The sequence below is a fragment of the Mugil cephalus genome, chromosome 16, assembly GCF_022458985.1.
Source record: "Mugil cephalus isolate CIBA_MC_2020 chromosome 16, CIBA_Mcephalus_1.1, whole genome shotgun sequence".
In the NCBI taxonomy this organism is placed as follows: domain Eukaryota; kingdom Metazoa; phylum Chordata; class Actinopteri; order Mugiliformes; family Mugilidae; genus Mugil; species Mugil cephalus.
In genome coordinates, this window is record NC_061785.1 from 8,405,994 (window position 1) to 8,425,377 (window position 19,384).

General features: G+C 41.9%; 1 protein-coding gene across 4 annotated transcripts; it reads right to left on the reverse strand.

The window, feature by feature from the left end:
- Positions 1-649: 649 nt before the first annotated feature.
- ldb3b (LIM domain binding 3b) lies at positions 650-14,548 on the reverse strand. 4 transcript variants are annotated; one of them, XM_047609909.1, is made up of 9 exons: positions 14,003-14,548; positions 10,781-10,932; positions 10,057-10,132; positions 6,110-6,132; positions 4,926-5,105; positions 3,970-3,993; positions 2,973-3,142; positions 2,804-2,840; positions 650-1,333 (listed from the first exon to the last, which is right to left on the reverse strand). In XM_047609909.1, the coding sequence occupies exons 1-9, from the start codon at positions 14,096-14,098 to the stop codon at positions 1,237-1,239; spliced, it is 855 nt and encodes a 284-aa protein (XP_047465865.1). In that variant the 5' UTR covers positions 14,099-14,548; the 3' UTR covers positions 650-1,236. The 4 variants fall into 4 exon arrangements, with proteins under 4 accessions (XP_047465865.1, XP_047465864.1, XP_047465866.1 ...); XM_047609908.1 differs by having other exon boundaries at positions 4,926-5,123; positions 14,003-14,543; XM_047609910.1 differs by lacking the exon at positions 3,970-3,993 and having other exon boundaries at positions 4,926-5,123; positions 14,003-14,547.
- Between the last annotated feature and the right edge of the window lie 4,836 nt (positions 14,549-19,384).

A 19,384-nucleotide genomic window follows, 5' to 3' on the forward strand; every position in this document is an offset into this window, starting at 1 on the left:
GGAGTACTATTAAATGCTACTTATGGTGCTGAGTTGCAGCCTGTTTCTAAATAGCCTATACATATCTGCAGCACACAGCATGTAGCTCATGAGCTGTCTGATCCCTATATATGTAGTGAAGAATACAGATCTCACTATTGCAAAGCGTTACTCTGCAGTTTTGGCATTTTTTGGACCACGACGTTGCTACAGGCTGCAAATGGATGCTACAAACACCAATACTATGAGGTCAGTGTTTCATTACTTATTTTACTACTCAGGAGTGTGTGCACCAAAAGTCTGGTATCTACAATTTTAAATCACTTGTCCTCCATACGTCCAGTTATTATTTATGGAAACTACCCACACAGATGTAAATAAATCTAGTCTAGCTAGTGTAAGGTAATTCATGATTAAAGACAGCTGTGTCAATGGTATCCAGCTCCCCGTGCAGGGCATTTAAGGTTTTGCCAACCACAACAGTTCTGTCACTATCAAAGAGTCATAGTATTCTGTAAAAAGCTAGTTGATGCTCTTTAAGAGTGACGGGAGTGAATTACACTCTCTCCTTCCCGACGGCACTTAAAATGACAGAACATGTGACTCGTCTGTAACGATGCCTCCGGCGTCTCATTTCTCTTGTCGTTTACAACATTTACAAATGCAACCGTTTGGTTTAAGAAAACATTTATTCACATTGATATTGTTACAGTTTTTGAGTGCATTTTCTTTTTTTTACATACTGTACTTTGTGCATGTAGATAAATGTGTGTATTTCTCTTTGTGTGTCGCCTCACAGAAATGCTCATGGTGTTAAAACTCATATGTTTGTTTGTGCACGCGGTTCGTGTAGTGGGCCGTAAAAGAAACGTCATCAATTCTGCATTTTCACTATATTTCACAAAACATATTTTTTTTTTTTGTACAATCTCCCTTTTCGCTTAAGAGAGGCAGAACCGAAACACACAGATAACAAAGAAAGAAAGAAAGAAAGAAAGAAAAATCCAAATGCGAGATCAGATCATGGCAGCAGGCGTTTAACATTTGACCTTATGAACACATAGCATTCTCACACTGACATTTAGCTTCTCACATTCTACTAATCAAGGCTACAAGTTTATCTCACATTCCTGAGGAGTTTCCTCCTCCTCCTGCTCCTTTTACTCCCTCCTTATTTTATGCCCACTTCCTGTTAACTCCTGTGGTTTTTGTCCATGTCCTCCTTCTCCTGCCAGTTGCTTTCTCTCATTCTCCTCTTTATTCCTGGATGTTGAGGATCTGTGCAGACAGTCCGTGGTGCCAGTTCTTCAGCTTGGCAAAGCGGGGCCCTTTGACCTCCGACTCAAACTTCTCTCTGATGGTGAAGAGGACAGGTGTACACTTAAAACAGTTTAAGGACACAGAAGACTAATGCCGCATTTGTGCGTGTACCATAGACTTTAGAGACTTCGTCCCATTGGTCAAACTGAGGCTGGAATTCCACAGATATTAGTGGCGAGTTTGAAGCCAGAGTCTGAGCAGTAATGTCTGAGAGTGGAGTCGCATGTATCTATGACTCACCCACTCTTCCTCCAGACTCACTGGATGTCTGTCTTTTTATTAAAACTGCGCTCAGATTACGCACTGCACTTATTAATTTTTTCCTATGTTGTCGTAGCAACTGTCAGTCATCATGATGTCACATTACATTTCTATAATGTGAAATAACTTTAACAAAACTTCTCAGAAAAATTAGCACTTGAACATATGTTAAGATTACCACAAAAAAAACAAAAAAAAAAAACATCAGGTGTGTACTTTAGTGTTTTAGTTTGGCCCAAGCTGTCTCGCCATCATTTTTTTTTGTTTTATACAAATAACGAGTAGCTTGTTCGCTAAGCGCAAAGGCTGGAAAGTAGTTAAACAGCCTGGCTTAGTCCAGCTGGCTTCCAGTTGCTCTCATCTCTATTATTTAAACACTGCAGAAAGTCAAAGCGTATGAACCATGCCACATCTAATCAACGGTCTGCCATTTTACCATCTCAGTTTTTCTGACCGTTAATTTTCCAGCATGTTTAACTGGTGATGGAACAAGCCTGGGAGAGATATTACTCTGATTGTTCAGTTTAGAGAAGCAATGTCTGAGAAGAAAAAAGGATCAGAACAGTATATGTAAGGATGTTATAATTTTTGCATCTTCAAGTAATTCCAACCTTCAAATATGTAAATATTTGATAGGAATAGAATGAATATATATTTTCACAGCAACATGGTCATCTAGAATGAGTAAACTGTAGATAAACATGATTCAGGAGAGGCCAACTTTGTAAAACAATTTGAGGCTCCTTCCTAGCTTCCTAGCTTCCTAGCCTACCAGCTAAGAGTCGTTCCTCTGGTATCCTGGAAAAAATTTTTTCACATAGCTGCAGAACTTATGTGCAAGCTGGTCGTTGGCTGTAGTCTTTGATGCAGAAGTTCTTTGTGTGGGGTTACATGCTGTAGATTTTCTGGGCTCCAACCACTTACTTCCGAGAATCTCCACTGGTTGCTTTGTGCATTATTTTCAGATTTAAAAAAATAATATATATACTGTATATGTTTGTAGGTTTTGTTTGGAAAGGCCTTTGGAAAGTACCGTGCTACATGCACCTACCATCTGTCCTCTCATCTAACCCTTCACAAGAAAGCAAACAAGTGCATTTCACAAATGTCTACTCACATGGACATTCACAGTGTCCTACAAACTTCCTTGTATTCACAATCTTTCTTAAGTATCTGATGATGGAAATTCACGACCCACAAAAGTAAGGAGAGTGATACCTACTTCTTAAAAGACTACTCTTACCTCGACCTTTGCAGGGCTTCCTCATCTGGGTCTTGCACTGTAGGTAAGGCAGAAGACAAAATGAATGACTAACTGAACAAGAAGTGACAGAGAAGTATTGAGCATTCAAGAAAGACCATAGGAACAAAAAAAGTAAAGGAAAAAGATTCGGCGGAGTCAGTGTACTGACTGTATTCAGTGCCAGTGATGTGGGCCAAGATCCTGAAGCTCTTAGACTGCAGGTTGGCAGCACGGCGAGCCCATTCAGACATGTCCTGGGCTGTCTCTCCAGGCCTGATCACTGCCTGGTACACCGGAGACGCACAGTCGACCACGGGGTCCTTGATGGGCAGAGCTCCACTGCAGGGCAGGACGAACAGTTAGACCTTGGAAAGCATTCATTGTATGTAACGGCCAAAAATTTACAAATAGCATTTAGTGTCATGTATTAAATGCCACTGATGGTGTTGTACATCATATGTATCTCAAATTAGAAAAAAATATTTAAAAAAATGTTTACTGTAAGAAAGAAAAAATTACAAAAACTGTTTATATGTAAATGTATATAGTTATATGCATCTTGGCACCAATTGTATTTGTTGTTTCCTTTTAATTTAATTAAGTGCATGTGTGTATGTGTCAGTCCTATATGTTCAATGTCTTTCTCTTGTCCTTTTCTTTCACTCTGGTGCCGCCTGTGGTGTGGAGTCCAGTAAACACAGGAGTGAGTTTACAGAGCAACTTGACCGCACAATGTTCCATCAGCATTCATAAAGGAGTTAGAAAGTGAGTTAATACCAGTCGAGCAGTTGTCATTTGAAAACCTGCAGTTGGATACTCAGAACACTCCCATGCCATGAAATCCCATCAGATTAAATCTGATCCGATTCCCTGGGCTGTGTTTCCAGAGGACACGACCCAAAAAAAAGAAAACAGTTTAAACACGACTCTCTCACACTTTGGCCAAAGTACGTGTAAGTACTTTCACACAAACAACAGCGTCCGTTAACGCCTTGTACTTAGTGAGTTGATCCATCAAACACTGGTCAGAAACACGTCTGAACGCAAACATGTCGGACTTTCAGGGAGACACATGGAGCAATGCACAAGCTGTTATGAAGTCATGAGACAGAGGAGACACATGTATGAGGAGAGGCGGGACGGAAAAGGAGCGCTGCTGTACTTACGCCAAGGGGGAGCCAGCCTCCTCACTGAGGTCACAACCAAGAAGGAAGGATGGGGAGGGATGAGTGGAGGACAGCACAGGTGTGGTTGATTGGTTGTTTGGATGGAATGAGCAGAGGAAAGTGGGTGAAGGCACAGAGGAGTACGAGGCCCAGACACAGACAACAAGGAAAAGCCCAGGCATACACTACTACAGACAACTATTTGTAGCAGCGTGGGCTTGACGTACGCTCCGAAGCTCCATTTCGATTGAGCTTGTCAGGTAAAAGACCTGTTCACCCAAATTACAAAAAAAAAAAAAAATACTTTCTCACTTCCAGTAAATAGGATCTAGTCATGCAATTTCAAGATGTTCGTTTGTGTCTCTCGTCACAGAAACAACTCAATACAGGTTTATAATTTGACTTAGTTTCAATTCATGATTAAATTGTTCATTAACATTTTTACATTATTCCTATAAAGGAAAGTCCTTAACTTTGGGTTGCCAAATGGCTCTAAAAGCTACCTTAAGATCATGAAGCCAATGTGGTTTTGGGGAGAACATAGTTAGCCAGTTCTTCTAGTTTATTTACTAGCTGAACTGGCTAAACTAGCTGTTTAGTTCGGAACTAAACTAGTTAACCATGTTCCTCTCAAGCCACAACTACTCTGTAATCATAGTGCTATGTAAGGGTGATCTGATTTAACTATATGCACCATCTTCTGAAATACTTCTTAAAACTCAATTTTTAAGCTCTACAAACTATTAGCCATAGCTAATAGTGAAGAGAAGTAAAATATGTTTTTTGTAGTTTGGGTGAATCAACTCTTTAATTTCTCCAACTCATGGGCCGGTTGGATCAGTGTGATGTGATGTGATGTGATGTGATGTGATGTGATGTGATGTGATGTGAAGTGCGTCACTGGAGAGGGGTCATAAAAGACTGGAAGGGGGATTAGTCGGGTTGGGTGACCTCACCTGTCGTGTCCCTTGGCCTGTGACTGCCCTGCGATGGCATCCATGATGGCGTCCTGTGAGTACATGCTGATAGGTGTGTTGTACTGAGCGTGAACGATAGTGGCCTTTCCTCCCGGACCCCTCACCTCAATGGGCTTGTGGGTAGACAGGGCTGAGTCTTTCAGAGCTATGGGGTTGAAGCTGGGAGTATATTCCACACTGTCAAAGTCGGGAAGGTGCAGGAGGGGTCAATGGTTAGCGGGGTCAAAGAGGTCAGGTTTCAGGTGCAGAGGTTAAGGGTTTAAACATGAGACGTTAAGGTGGAGAGAAGAATTTGGGAGGAAAGAAAATACATTAAAAGCACTAAAGTGAAGGAAGGAAACCGGGTCAATGTGTAGTATTGTCACTGACAGAAAGGGGGCGATGTTGTACTGCTTAGTATTAGGTTTTACAGGGACAACTACACTATTGGGACGCAACTACTCAGAGCAAATACACATCACACTATACTGTATCTATATACAAGCTCTGCACTAAATTAATGCCAAATAAATGAACTCAAATATTATATTAGTGTTAAAAGGTAGTTCACAAGATTAACAAAATCAATATTAGCATGGCAATAGAAAGTTTGACTCGGTAAAGATTGAAATAATAAAAAAATGTATATTATTTCTTCACCAATTAGAGCTCAATAACCAAACAAATAACAACTTGAAGTAAACAAGTTGACACACCAGTCCAAAGAAAACCAAACATACTTCTATTTAAACAAGCAGGCCAAACTGACAGATACCTGCAAGCTGCACACACTGAAACACACACATTTCAGAGGATGCGAACCACAACATGTAATGCAACACATGACGCCACCACCCATGCATTTAAATACAGTTATATACTGTAAATGGATTATGAATTTAATGTTGCTGAAAAAGAGAAAAGTAAAAAGCAGCAACATGCTGACTTTCCACTTCTGCTGTTAATAACAACTTTAATTTTCAGACTTTTAGTTATTTTAAGCATTTGCCTGGAAACAAATAACCAACAAACTCTGCTACAGCTACAAGGAGGCATAAACCTTTTGTGTATGTACACACATTTATGCACGACAAAACTTCACTCCACACCAGAATTACACCACAAAACGTAAAAACTATCTCTACTGAGGTTTACGTCATGCTGAGAAACGCGATGGTACTGACTTTGCAGCTGTGTTTGCGATAACCTGAAACACACCAGAGAATCGGACGGACAGAAAGAGATACAGAGAGAACATGTAATAAAGAACTAGAGGTATTTTTGTGACAACAATAGCCTCGTGTGTGTTGTAGGAAACTATCCAACTACAGTGCTCTTCTATAATCCCATGTACAGGTCAGAATAGCAGCCGTTTGTCATCGCTGGGACATTTCCCTGCTCCCCCTGTGACTGACAGGAGCAGAAGCGCTTCAGTCACGTGACGCAGCCTTGGGGGGTAGGTTGCAGAGACATATTTAGCACAGAACGGACAAAAACGTACACAGCTACACAAACACAACGCAAACCAGCTGATTCCACTTATGTCAGAAGTGGAGCCATAGGATGAGTCCAGGTGCAATCAACATTAGAGATCTCACTGTTAACCACTTTTATCAAGAATATGTCCAGGAAGTCCCAGTAAAAAAATAAAATAAAATAAAATAAAATAAATAAATAAAAATAAAAACAAAATGTCTGCACCAGCACAATCAAATCTCTCCAAGATGTTAAGGATAAAGAGACATTTCTGGGATGTGCTGCTTAGAGTCTGAAGCAAATTTCCCCTCTAGAAATTAGCAACTACATGCAATTTTATTAATTTATTTTTACCTTAATTTGTTAATAACATTATATTTTATACCAGAATGAGCACTCATGATTTCCAACAAGTTTTTACATGTAGTCACACTTTGGAGAAAAGCTTCTTCCATCTGTTGTAGGTAGAGCTGGGTATCATTTAAAAATTTTTAGCACCGGTACCAGTACCAGTAACCTTAAAATGATACCGATACCCACTGAGTGCTTCCTTCGATTCTTATTTTTCATTCATTCAATATTAATCATGTAAATAGAAAGCAATCAGTTGTTTAAAGGTCACCCCTCCTCCCCATTCAAAACATTTTTACACCAATACATTTTGAAAATGCTCAAATTTGATTGAATAACTGTACAAACCTGTACAACAAAGTATTATTTGGAATTTTCAACATAACAACCATAAAGTATTATTCTCCATCATGATGGAGCATCTCATTAAAACACAGAATCTAGCCACTGACCAGTCAGTCCTCCACATCTTATAGTTGATAATTAGGTAAAAATTAGTGAGCAAGTTAGCGTTAGCTATTAATTTGTCCATCCATATCACACCTATGCCGTCCTTCCTTTATACTGTCCAACTTTATGACACTAATTCAGACCACATCACCAACAATAGGACTTCAGTGGGCTACTATAAGAAACAAGTTTGTTTTCTCCTTCAATTCAAAGCTTCAACTCTTCAATTCCGTCCGTGTTGGAGAAATGAGGGTTACTAATGTAACTACGGTTCTATGAGCAGCAACATCCCTTAAATGGAAGAAGGAGAAGGAGTCCAAGAAAAGGAACTCAATATAAAAAAGAAACTGAGCTCAGAGGATGGTTTATATCTTGAACATAAAAGAAGGACGAAAACAGACCAGAAGAGGGAAACGAAAAAGGAGACCGTCTCTTCATAACGCAAGCTAGCAACATAACCAACATCAGACTAAAACTTGGTTTATACTCTCACAATGGATCAAGGTTAATATTCTCCAGTTCACTGAAAGATGTGGAGAAGGAAATTCATTTAATTGCCGTCTTCCACAGAGCATAGCTACCACATATAAACACGAGTCTAGTTTCTAGTTCTAGACATGGAATAAGTTACATTTTCACACAGGCTGCCTTCACCTTCGTTAGGGGATGACAGTCACTTGTGAACATCGTAAACATCAACAGTGAAATACATAAATCAGCCTGTGGGTACGTGGATATAAAACGTAGATGTGCTCAGGATACAGTACGTAAAGTGAAACATCTCACACATGGGACATCTCCCTGTGGATGGGGAGGGGTCTTATCTCAGGTTTGGCATTCAGGGGATGACGGTGTGTAACCAGAGCGGAACATTCCCTAACCGTGTACAACAGCTGCTCGGTCCTGTGTGTGTGTGTGTGTGTGTGTGTGTGTGTGTGTGTGTGTGTGTGTGTGTGTGTGTGTGTCTCTCCATGCACTCAGAGAGGTGCTGGCATGAGACTGAAGTCATCGTCCTATGCTCGGCCCTGGAGCACGTTTCCCAGACACCTGACTTACCACTGGCCGTTACTGTAAAAAAGCTCAGCTCCAGACTGGAAACACATTAGTGGAGACTGATACCTGGATGTGATATGTCAGAGGCCAAGCCGATTACACCTTTAATTACCTTCTGCAAGTATTTCATAGCTGAGACTTGAGCTAAGGACAGTCACCTCAACATCGGCCACAGCCACAACTCTGACCGACCTGTAGATATTGCAACACACAGCCACGGCCTGGATAGTGGTATCGGGCAAAAGATGAAGGCAACTCAAACCTTTTAAGGCAAGATGTAGTCTGTGGAAATATGTACTGAAATCCCACATGATCCTCCAGTCAAAAATACTCACAGAATCTGAAGGGTTCAAAACTGTCGCTCACAAATCCAATGTTATTCTTGTCACAGCAATCTAAAGTACAGAGCGGTTTTAGGAAACTAATGACTAATTTTTAATTGATTAATTGATTTTACATTTTTCAAAACACAGACATAATGATAACTCTCTATCTCTTTATTGCATTTGGTCATCTTCATTCCTTCTTTTATAATATCAGCCTCAAATTATGAAAATTCGACTACATGTACTCTGTATTTTCAAATACAGAGTAATGCCTACAGTCAGCAAAATTTCTAAATACATTTTCCATTGTCCATAGGACTATTTCTGGCTTTGTTCTGGAAGCAATCTAAGGCAAAACAAAATCTTTGAACAACTTCTTTCCACCACTTTTCAATACATAAAAAAAAAAAAACATCCATATAAAAGGGAAATAGATTTTTCAGAAGATAAAGATCTCAATGGGAGAAATTACAGCATAAAAAATGTTCTACAAAAAAGAAATGCACCGTCATCCCTCTGCTTTTCCAAAGAAATGTCAAAAAGCAGATGAATCCCAAAAAACACAGTCATACACTCTATTTAACTGAGCCATTCGAGGCCACTCAACCTTTAGCAAAGAGTCGCTGATCGGCCTGTAACCAAGATCCCCAAACAACCCATTAGTCCGATCTCCTGCTATTCTGTAACCTGGAAGGAGCCCAGGTATGTTTGTGTGTACGCTCCTGAAATAACGCCACGTGTGAGAGGTACGATTACTGGGATGGAAGGTTCTGAGTGCATCACATATCATCATATCTATCTCAATATGTGGTTAAACGTGAGAGGTGGGGACCTTCAGTCCTCTGGAGTGACAAGCAGTTTTGTTTTTGTGACATTTTATTTATAACACAAGCTTTGGTGGGCGTGTTGGGTGATCCCGGAAGGAGTTAGATCTTGTTCTTTCAGTGCGGCTCAACTTCACGTAGAAGTGAGCTAACCTACCCAAATGATGAGACTCTCCGGGCAGCTGCCGATCCCTCGCCTAATTGGCCCTGCAAATGCATCATTTCTCTGAGAGTTTCAGGGGAGTAGAGGCCAATTGGGGAATTGTACTGCCCCGACTGGGCTGGTGGAGGACCTACAGCTGGAAAGAGATTTCTCTTGCAGGGACTTTTATCCTGGATGATTGATTGATGTTCCTCTTGCATGTCCTTAAGAAATGGAAGAACGTCACAATATAGAGACAGAAAAGAAGCTCTTGTGTTGTCTTTATTTTCCAGTTGTTTGCTTGGTGTTTGGAATTGGCTGGCCTCTGACCTCCCTGCAGTTGCACTGCGAATATTTTACACTAGAGGGCAGCAGGACACTGCTGGTGACACAGTCAAAGCTCAGACAAGATGATCCAAGACAAGAACACAAAACACATGTGACAGACAGACGGTGGTATTTTTGTGTGTGTGTGTGTTTATCTACTTGATAACAGTTTAGTTTTTTACCTTCTGGTGGGGGATGACTGGCATGGGTGAGTCCATTCTTGGAGTTGCTGTGGGAACTGGAGCAGGACGCCTTGATCTGGAGATTAGACAATAAAATATTTTAGATATTTCACGACTATCTTTAGGAACGTAAATCTCAAAAATGTTTATATTGTTATTGTGCTGCAGGAGGAGACTGTTGCAGCTCTTCTGTGCTAACCTGAAATTAGACGTTTATTTAGGATCACAACTAGCTTATCGAAGCAAATATTGGCAACGTGGATACTTGAATATGTCTGCGAAGGTTCTCAGAAAACCAAGTCATGGTAATCCAAAAGGCATTTAGACAAAAAAAAGAAAAAAAAGAGGCAACTGGACTTGTACAGTTTCTTGAAGACGTCTCACCGTTCATTCGAGTAGCTTCATCAGTTCTAAGAGACTTGTGGGAAGTTGAGGTTTAAGTAGGAAACTCCGAGGGTGAAGCCCATCAGAAAACCTGCACGAAGAAGCTACTTGGATGAGCGGCGAAACGTCTTCAAGAAACTCAGTGTAGTAGCTAAACTCGAGAAATGAAGAATAGGTGCACGTCAGATGCAATCTCTAACTTGTTTTGAACTCTAAAATGTGTCCTTTTCTTCATTGAACCATTGAACTCCAGTACCTCGCAAAAGTCTCTTCTGCATCGTCTACTTTAGTTTGTGGGGATTTGCGTTTAGTTAAAATAATAAATGTGCTGGTCATTTACTTCTGCATTGTGAGCGACAGTTTGCTGGAGGCAGACTTGATCTTGTTCTGGGCCTCCAGGTGTGACATCCCGTCGGTGCTGGCTCCATCGATGGCTGAGATGATGTCGCCCTGGGTCAGGCTGCCGCCCGCTGCCTTGCTGCCCGGAGTTATCTATGGAGGGGTCAACAGAGCAGGTCACACTAGGACCAGTGACACAGATTCCACAGGAAACTGGAAAACATATGCGGTTACACATAGGGCTGATATTCAGGCCTGCCAGATTAATTAGGAATAAAGAGCAAATTAAGAACTCTAATCATTTCGCATCAATATCATTCAAGCACGGCTCACTGCAGCAGACTCGATCCACACCCTAATTTATGCCGTGCGTGTAGCAGATCAGTAAATAAGCCTTAAAGGTGGAGAAGAGAAAAGCTGATGAAGCAAAATAAACGCATCCTTCAGCTCGGCAGATGGAGGATAAAAATGTGTGTGTTATGTCAACCGACGGAGCAGAACCGCTTCTTGTACGAGAGTCTAATGAGTCTCCAAGGCAGCAAATATTCGGTCTGACAGCGAAACAAACGAGCCAGAAAGTGCGGCGAGCAAAATGCTTTCCCCTGTTAAAAATAATGTTTCACGTCCTCACATCGGGCAACTGAACAAGACTCGAGCTTCGGAGACGCGTCCCTGCCGAACGGAAAACAGGAGGGTTAAGCTGAATCTGTGGACGGTTTTCTTACAGTTCTCTATTTTAGGATTCACACGGTGACAATCAGCTCGACATTCGGCCTCTTAGCTCTGCCACAAAGCCGGACTACACAGTGAGGAGGCTTAAGTGAGCTCAGAAGCCTGGGGCATACAGTATTGAGTCTAGGCTTACAGTCGACTCGTTAAAGAGTTAAAAATAAGCAATGCTGTTGATGCCTGCGACTTCTCTGTGATTGACCCCTCCGAGCCCCCCTCAATCCTCCAAACACACTCACATACACACACCTGCTACTGACATTCATGCAAGTCTCCCTTGACAGATTTTTTTTGTATATATATATGTATATATTTGTTGCTTCTTGTTAGTCTGTCACTGTATATGCTCCTCCCCTGCAACCTTCCTCTTTTTTCATTTTTTTTTATTTTGCTTTTTGCACTTCTTCCTTTAGTGTCTGAGTTGCTGTCATTAAAACAGAACCACGGCAGATGGCAGTAGGTGGGACGTTTGATAGTAAGTGGGGATAAAAAGGATGTCCGCATGGCTCGGTTTAATCAAAGACACACGTGTTTCTACACTTCCAGATATTCCAGAGGACGCACAGGACCAGTGGCACAAAGACACAGTGGACATGGATGAAAGTCTTCGATAAGGAGGAGTTTTATAAAGTATGTCAAAGTGGATTAAAACTCCAGATCAGAGAGTGGTTCATTTAGAAACACCCTGGAGAGCATGTAAATAGACTGGAGTGCCAGGTTAAGATTAAGGGCTGCTACTGTATTTCAGGAATTTTATCTCAGTAATAGTTAAAAAAACAAAAAGAGTTGAGACTCATGTACAATTTCCAGCTCTTTGGTCAAGATTTTAGGAATCCACTGCCTTCATTCCTCTTTCCTTTCTTAGTTCTAGGCTGAAATCCAAACTGCAGGAGCATTACGTCAAACTGTAATGTCACCCCAAGATGTCACGTCAAGCTGCAGTGCTTTATGTTCACCTGTCAGGGCCCGGCCTGACCACAGGATGAACTCAGATCCAGTGATGCATTGTTACACAGCACACACATATCAGCGCTCCCCTCTGGCCGCCTGAGACGGGGATCAGAAGACAATAAACTAACACGTGTCTGCAGCTGTGAATCGATAAAACTCAGCCGGGTCGCCAGTTGAGCATAAATCAGGGCTGAGGGATGACGAGCTTTTGCAGGTCGCAGGGAACTAATATCCACGCTGTCCCGCTCAGGTGAGCATCATGTCATTTCCTCTCTCCCCGTTTCCTGAACCAACGCCTCCGTACATCGGCCCCACCAAAGGCCGCCACTGAACCGGGCTTTAACGGAGGAATGAAGCTTACTAAAGGTAACACAAGCTGCCGTTAGCTTCCCCTCGCTTCTTCCCATTCCCATTCCTCTCCCTCCATCCAACTCTCCTCCACTTCTATTTAAAGGAAATGCTGTAAATACACCAGCGGCCCTGCCAGAGAGAAAGGGAGAGGGAGAGGGGCGCCCCATGTCTCTGCTCAACACTAATTCATCTGTTGCAGGAATTTGGAAAATAGAATGTAGTTTTCCACTTTTTCTCTTAAGTTTGAAACAGTTTAGCCATCGTCATCATCACTGTCTGATGGCATTGAGCTGATGGTTTATAAATAAGACAAACGAGTGATTATAGCTGTTAAAAGTGTTTTTTAGTGAAGTTTCACATTAAAACTTCAACAGAGAAATTTAAATACAGATTTGACTCTTAAAACGAACAAAAAGTCAAACTTGACTGCACTGTATGATTTATCCCATTTAGAGGGTGGACTAAACATCTTGAGTGTGCATATGGCATAGTGTGACTACGTAAGAGTGCAGCTTCATTCATTTATTTATTTTTTTTGTTTGTTTTCTAGAACATGTACAGTAAACTCATGCAGCCTCACCGCCGCTCCGGTTCGACTATTCCTGTCTCTCGCCCCTGCCGCTCTATTCTAGAAATCTCTCTGGAGTTTGCACCGGGGGCCTCTCTGTCATCAGCGCGTACAGCAACATTACATAACCGCAGCCCAGCCGCTTCTCGCGTATACACAAGTCACACCTGCGCGCACACATCCCGCGTGCAGGTTACAGAGACGCACATGCACGGACACGAGCTTATTGAGAGAGGGACCGACTCAGGGGGGTTAAAATGAAAGGCGCCACGCATCTAGGCTTAAAGAGTTTCACAGTGTGGGAACCGAAATCAGCTGTTAAGTGCAATTACTAGTAACATTTGAAACCAGTTCTGAATGTTTTCAGTCATCTCAATGAAGACATTTGAGGTGAAGCCTGGTGAAGTTAAGAGGCCGCTCTGTGTTTACATGGTCATGCACTGCGCAAATTGTTACGATTAGCTCTTTTAGCCGAAATAAGTCAGCATCGTGCAGAATATTCAGTTTCAGTTTTCACCACAGCAGTTGATTTTCAGGTCGCTATCGATTGAGATCTTTCTCGTCAGTGTTGTTACTTTCTGTGCGTTGGCACAACAAATCCTGCGAGGGTGACTCTGTCCTTACCCTTGAGATGGTGAGCGGCATATTGAAGTCTTTCCCTCCTTGTAGTCTGAAGCCCCATGGAGCGGGGCCATTCAGAGTCACTGTGTACGTACTCATCTTCGGCTGAACGTCAACGCTCCTCCTGCTAACAACTCCTGCTGGCTGTGTGGTTTCTCCTCCTGTTCGCTGTGCCCTTGTCCTTCCGTCCTCCCCTGCTATCCTTTTGTCCCAGCCGGCACCTTTTCCACCGTCAGCCCTGGCTTCACAACCGTGTCTCCTTGTCTGCTCCCAGCTCTCAGGACAAACACCCTGGGGTGGTGGTGGTGGTGGTGTTGGTGGTGGTGGTGGTGCTGGTGGGTGGGTGGGTCAGGTGCTGTGGATCCTCTGAGACACACAAATGGACACACACACACGCACACGCGGAGGGACAGAGGCATGCGTTCGTGCACGCGGACACACAGAAAGAGACAAGCAGTAAATTGACTCTGTCCCTCAAATCCACAAAATCCACTCAACAAACCTCGAGAATGTGAAAGTGCAAAATCGGAAAAGTCAATATTAAAGTTGATATTAAGGTGGAGAGGTGTTCCTTGCCTGCAGGGTTGCTGAGGGTGAGGGACAGACAGCCTAAGAATAGCAGAGACGAGCAGAGACACAGGGGCCCTGGCCCGTATAAGGCCTGAAACACGAAGCCCCAGAATGCTTCACTGCCGATTCATATCGCCAATATAGACCCCTCTTACTGCAACACATTCTCCCTCTCTCTGCCTCTCTGCCTCTCTCTCTCTCTCTCCTGGTGCTATCAGTACATGCTGCTAGCATTCCATTATCTCTAATCAGTCTTTGTGCGCTGATGTCATTTGCTTTTTCGTCTCGCACTATTTCGCTCTGCTCAAGAAAGGAAACAACAAATTACCCCCGGAGTCAATTCCTGAGGAGCACACCCACCGAGCCGATAGGGCCGCCAGTCCTCTGTGTGCATGTGTTACTTAAACAGAATAAATGAAGTATCTAATCTAATCTAATCTAATCTAATCTAATCTAATCTAATCTAATCTAATCTAATCTAATCTAATCTAATCTAATCTGTCCACTAGTGAAATTCAAATCACCTGACTGAGACTCAGTGAAGCATTTTGTTTGGAATGCATCTTAATTTCTATAAAATAAGATTAAAATTTATAGGTGTTTACAATTAGTAGGGCCTGAGGAAAAAAAATAGGGGGCTATTTCACTGTATATCACAATTCAAGTCACCAATTTGTACCAAAATATAAAACTGTTTATTTTAATGCAAAAGCAAAATTGGAAACAATGAAATCCCAGCGTCCTCAAATGAGTACCTGTGTTAAATTTTCATGTCATATCAAACTAGAAAAGTTAATAAGTATAAATAAACAAGTGTATTGACCCTTCATTGCCAGTACATGGCAGGCAAAAGTGTCTCTTTATGAGGACAACAGAACAACAAGCTGCCACAAACCTTAAACGTAATGTCCCCATATGAGGACGCCGGGTCTCAGTAGGTTATATAACAAAAAAAAAAAGAACCATGTGACCCCCTCAGCCAGAACAGACTGGTCTGATTGGAAGGAATCTTCAACTACTGGAAAGTATTAATGAATCAACAAATTAACTGTGTAAGGATTTAAGTGGAAGTGACTAGGTTTATTGTTGGCGAGTCATCGTGAAAAGACCTCAGGCGACACAGAGTGGGCGGGGCACCGAGTTGAACTAATGGGGTTGATGCAGCTCCCCAAAAGTGCTTAATGCACCATCCGTTATCTCACCATGCTAGTAGCAGAGTAGAAGCATGAATCGGTTCAAGATAGTTGCCTAGGCAACCAGAGCCTTAAATGTCCAATTAATATGAGGACGTCGCTTTAAGTTGTAAACTTTAATATCAATGATATCAATCAGGTTGAAAAAAAAAACATTAAAAAACCATTGTCTATATCGGTGTAAAATATAAAACTATTAAGCATAAATGTATATTTTACACACTACTTAACAGTACATTTAATAACCCTGCTCAATACTCAGATCTTCATGGTGCTGTAACCGGTCCGTTCAGGTTCTGCTCCATGATGACACATAACAGCATCACATCATTCCTGCAGATTTATCAGCTGCACATTCAGGTTCACAGATTCAGGCTGCTGGTGCCAAATTGCGACCCTCCCATCTGCATGACTCGGTCACCTTCTGTCCCCATTTGGATGTTCGATCATCAGCATGCGTTGCGATGTTGCCCTCTGATAGTGACTGGACAGTCGCCTAGCAGGCCGGTGAACAGACGCTCCTAATATTGGTGACAGTGTGTTAAATGTTAAAAGCTGACGCCGTTGACAACTGTCTGTTGTCTACGTCTATGTCGACTTCACTCGCTGAAGTGAAACAACGTGAGATTAGAAATATAGAAAGCTAAATATTTTAAAATGAATGGCAAAACATAATCCAGCAATGTCAATGCCAATAAAACTGTACTGCCAGTGCATGAAAGGATCAGCAGAAAATCTTAACAGCTGGGAGCAGAGCGTTCAAAGTTCAGAGTTTCATCTGAACACAACATGTTCTTCCAGCGTGTACCCTAAAGCTATGCGACTAAACCTCAGAACATGCAGTATCTCCTGTGAGGGGCTTCGTCCAATGGTCTGCTGACAAAGTGCATCATTCCCACAGACTTAAGCTACTATACTGTTGCATGTTATTCTAATACTCGTTGCCCTGTTCTCATACTCTTGTGGTGATGCCCAGAAGGATGGCGATTCAACTGAGACCTACTAATAGAAACCTCACCATCCTGTTCGCACCAACACCATGGCAACCAAACCAAGACAGTCTATAGCAAGTGAGAAGATATTCTATGAGACACTGACATAACTACACCGATCAACATTAAAACATTTTTACTGTTTTTAAGTCCTTTGTTTGCAGTTAGGACACATTCTCTTAGCTTCTTAAATTCACTCTCCATCTTGCCGACACATTGACTTCGATGAAAATTTACAATTTAGATGATGCCTTTGTCAAAACTCGGGAATTCTGCATTCCAGCTCAGAAATTTCAGACATCATGTCATAGCGTTCATGTTACAGGTTGACTCGGAGGAGAAAAAATAAGTTTGGCATTGTCACCATTTTCTGAACATTAAAATATGTGCAGCAGCTACTTTTTATTTTGGATACAGTAATTTCTGAGTTTGACGACTTTCCCAAGTTGTCCTGAACTTAATCGACTACTCCAACCAGACTACTCCAATTATTATTTCTACAACGTCCCTCAAAATTAAAGCTGGGGGTCTTCACCTTAATCTCAATTTCATTATCCAACGGTATATTTGGCAAAATGGTCAGAATTAACAGGTTGCAGAAATATTGTCTATGTGAACAGCAGAAAAGCATCAACCTCAGTAAAGAAATATTTTTCAAAATACAAAAGAGTGCCTTTAAACATTTAAGTTTCATCAAAGATAAGAAACAATTAACTCAAGAATAACCCAAGAAGCATTTTTCTGGTCGTGTTTTTTTTTTTTTTTTCTTTTTTCAGGAAAAGATAATGTGCTGCTGGCTTTGCAGTGTGTCCTGAATGCCACTAGAGAATGTACTTGGACTGATTGCGCTTGCTTCGTGCATGCACTTTGTGTGTCTTTTGCGTAGGCTGTTATGTACATTGTGCTGGAGCTGACACAGAGTGATGGAGGCCATGCACGGGTCTTCACGGGGACAATACAGTCATCAGAATCAAAACACCCCACTAACATAATCACTGTCGTTTATCCTTTCTACAGAATGACACGGGGTGAAGCATTTGGAGACACACACACACATTGGGTGAAAATTACTTTCCAGGAATTGCATGTAATTGTTTATAATAAGCTTGATTATACCATCTCTGGCATCAAGCTCCCGTCCTCTTCTTCTTCTTCTCCTCAGGCAATTCTCTGGTCCTACTGTATAGCATGTTAACTGCTGTGTTCATTATCAAACTGTCCTGTAACATCATCAGCTATGTTTTTTATTGTTTATTTAGATGTATGTTTATCTCGTCACTCCTCCTGCCCGGCCAGCTTTAGACAGATGTGTTCTTCCATATGGATTTTTTCCTCATCACCATCGCCTTCATGCTTGCTGTGGGGGGTTTAAGGCCAGGTTTTGAATAGTGTCTTGAGACAATTTGTGTTGTTATGGATGCTATACAAATAAAACCGAATAAAACTTTATTTAAATGGCACTTTTCCTGCAAAAAATGCAACCCACAGTGAATCACAAATAAAAACAGAGACACACACGTCCACATTCACACCCGCTAAAAGTTGTTAACAGGACAAGACAGGACACTGAGGCTTGAGGCAAGGAGGACGCTACCTGTGGGGGTGAATGGTCCCAGCCCCTTCACCACAGGGGCGCCATCACAAGGATCGCCCCGGCCCGGGCAGAGAGGTGGGCCCTACACCTGGCGGAGCGCCCAACCACCGAGGCCGAAGGAGCCTAAGGGACGGCACTGCCCCCCCACGGGCAGACAGTAACAGCCCTAAGCGTGGCAGGCCACCCACATGGAAACACTGGGGAACTAAACGACTAAAACAGTAAGATGTGGTAAGAAATCAAACTAATCAAAATAAAAAAAATAATAGTAAAAAAAAGTTAAAATACCCTAAATGTAATAAAAGTAAATAGATGAACCATGTTAAAATAAGACGTGTAAAATCAACTGCGATAAAATAGATTTAATAGGAATTAAATCACGTAGAAAAGCCTGATTAAAATGATACACACCCTAAATGGTTCGCCAGTCTCTCTCAGGGCTAACACAGGGAAACAGACAACCATTCGTACTCACACCCATGGCCAGTTTGGAATCATCAATGAACCTAACCTGTTTTTGATGTTGAAACAGCGTCTGTAAGGCAGTAATTAAACTCTCTGTCTATTTAAAATGCTACGATCGAGCTCCACTTACAGTAAATCTTGTATTTGGATATAAAGCTTTTCTACCGATTCGTATTCAAGGCTCTTTACAGTCACAATGACAAATAAAACCATTCGTTTCCACATTCACATCAAGCACGAGGACTAACTCAAGGTTTATTGTCTCGCTCAAGGACTCGTGTGGTCCATGTTAGGGTGATCGATCTGCACTGATCCTCTGATTCATGGACATCCTATTACCTACCTACATACTGAGCCACAGCCACCCTGAGACTTCCTTCTGAGTGAAAAATTACAGAAATACCCTTAATAACATGGACAATAGTCCATGATAAATGTGAAAAGCCTTTGGTGATTAGGAGCAATCGTGATGTGGTCGTAATGAGACGAGGCTAAGCCTGTGCTAAAGTAAAGAAAAGCCCTGGATCTGGACGGTGGGGGATGATGAGAGGAAGACGGGATGAGGAGTAGA

Excerpts from the sequence above, each read along its gene's own strand:
- ldb3b (XM_047609908.1), bottom strand. The coding sequence starts at position 14,098 with ATGAGTACGTACACAGTGACTCTGAATGGCCCCGCTCCATGGGGCTTC. Across the intron at positions 5,124-6,109 it reads ATCGCAAACACAGCTGCAAA|TGTGGAATATACTCCCAGCT; the intron begins GTCAGTACCATC and ends CGACTTTGACAG. Across the intron at positions 3,994-4,925 it reads CAGGCCAAGGGACACGACAG|TGAGGAGGCTGGCTCCCCCT; the intron begins GTGAGGTCACCC and ends TTGTGACCTCAG.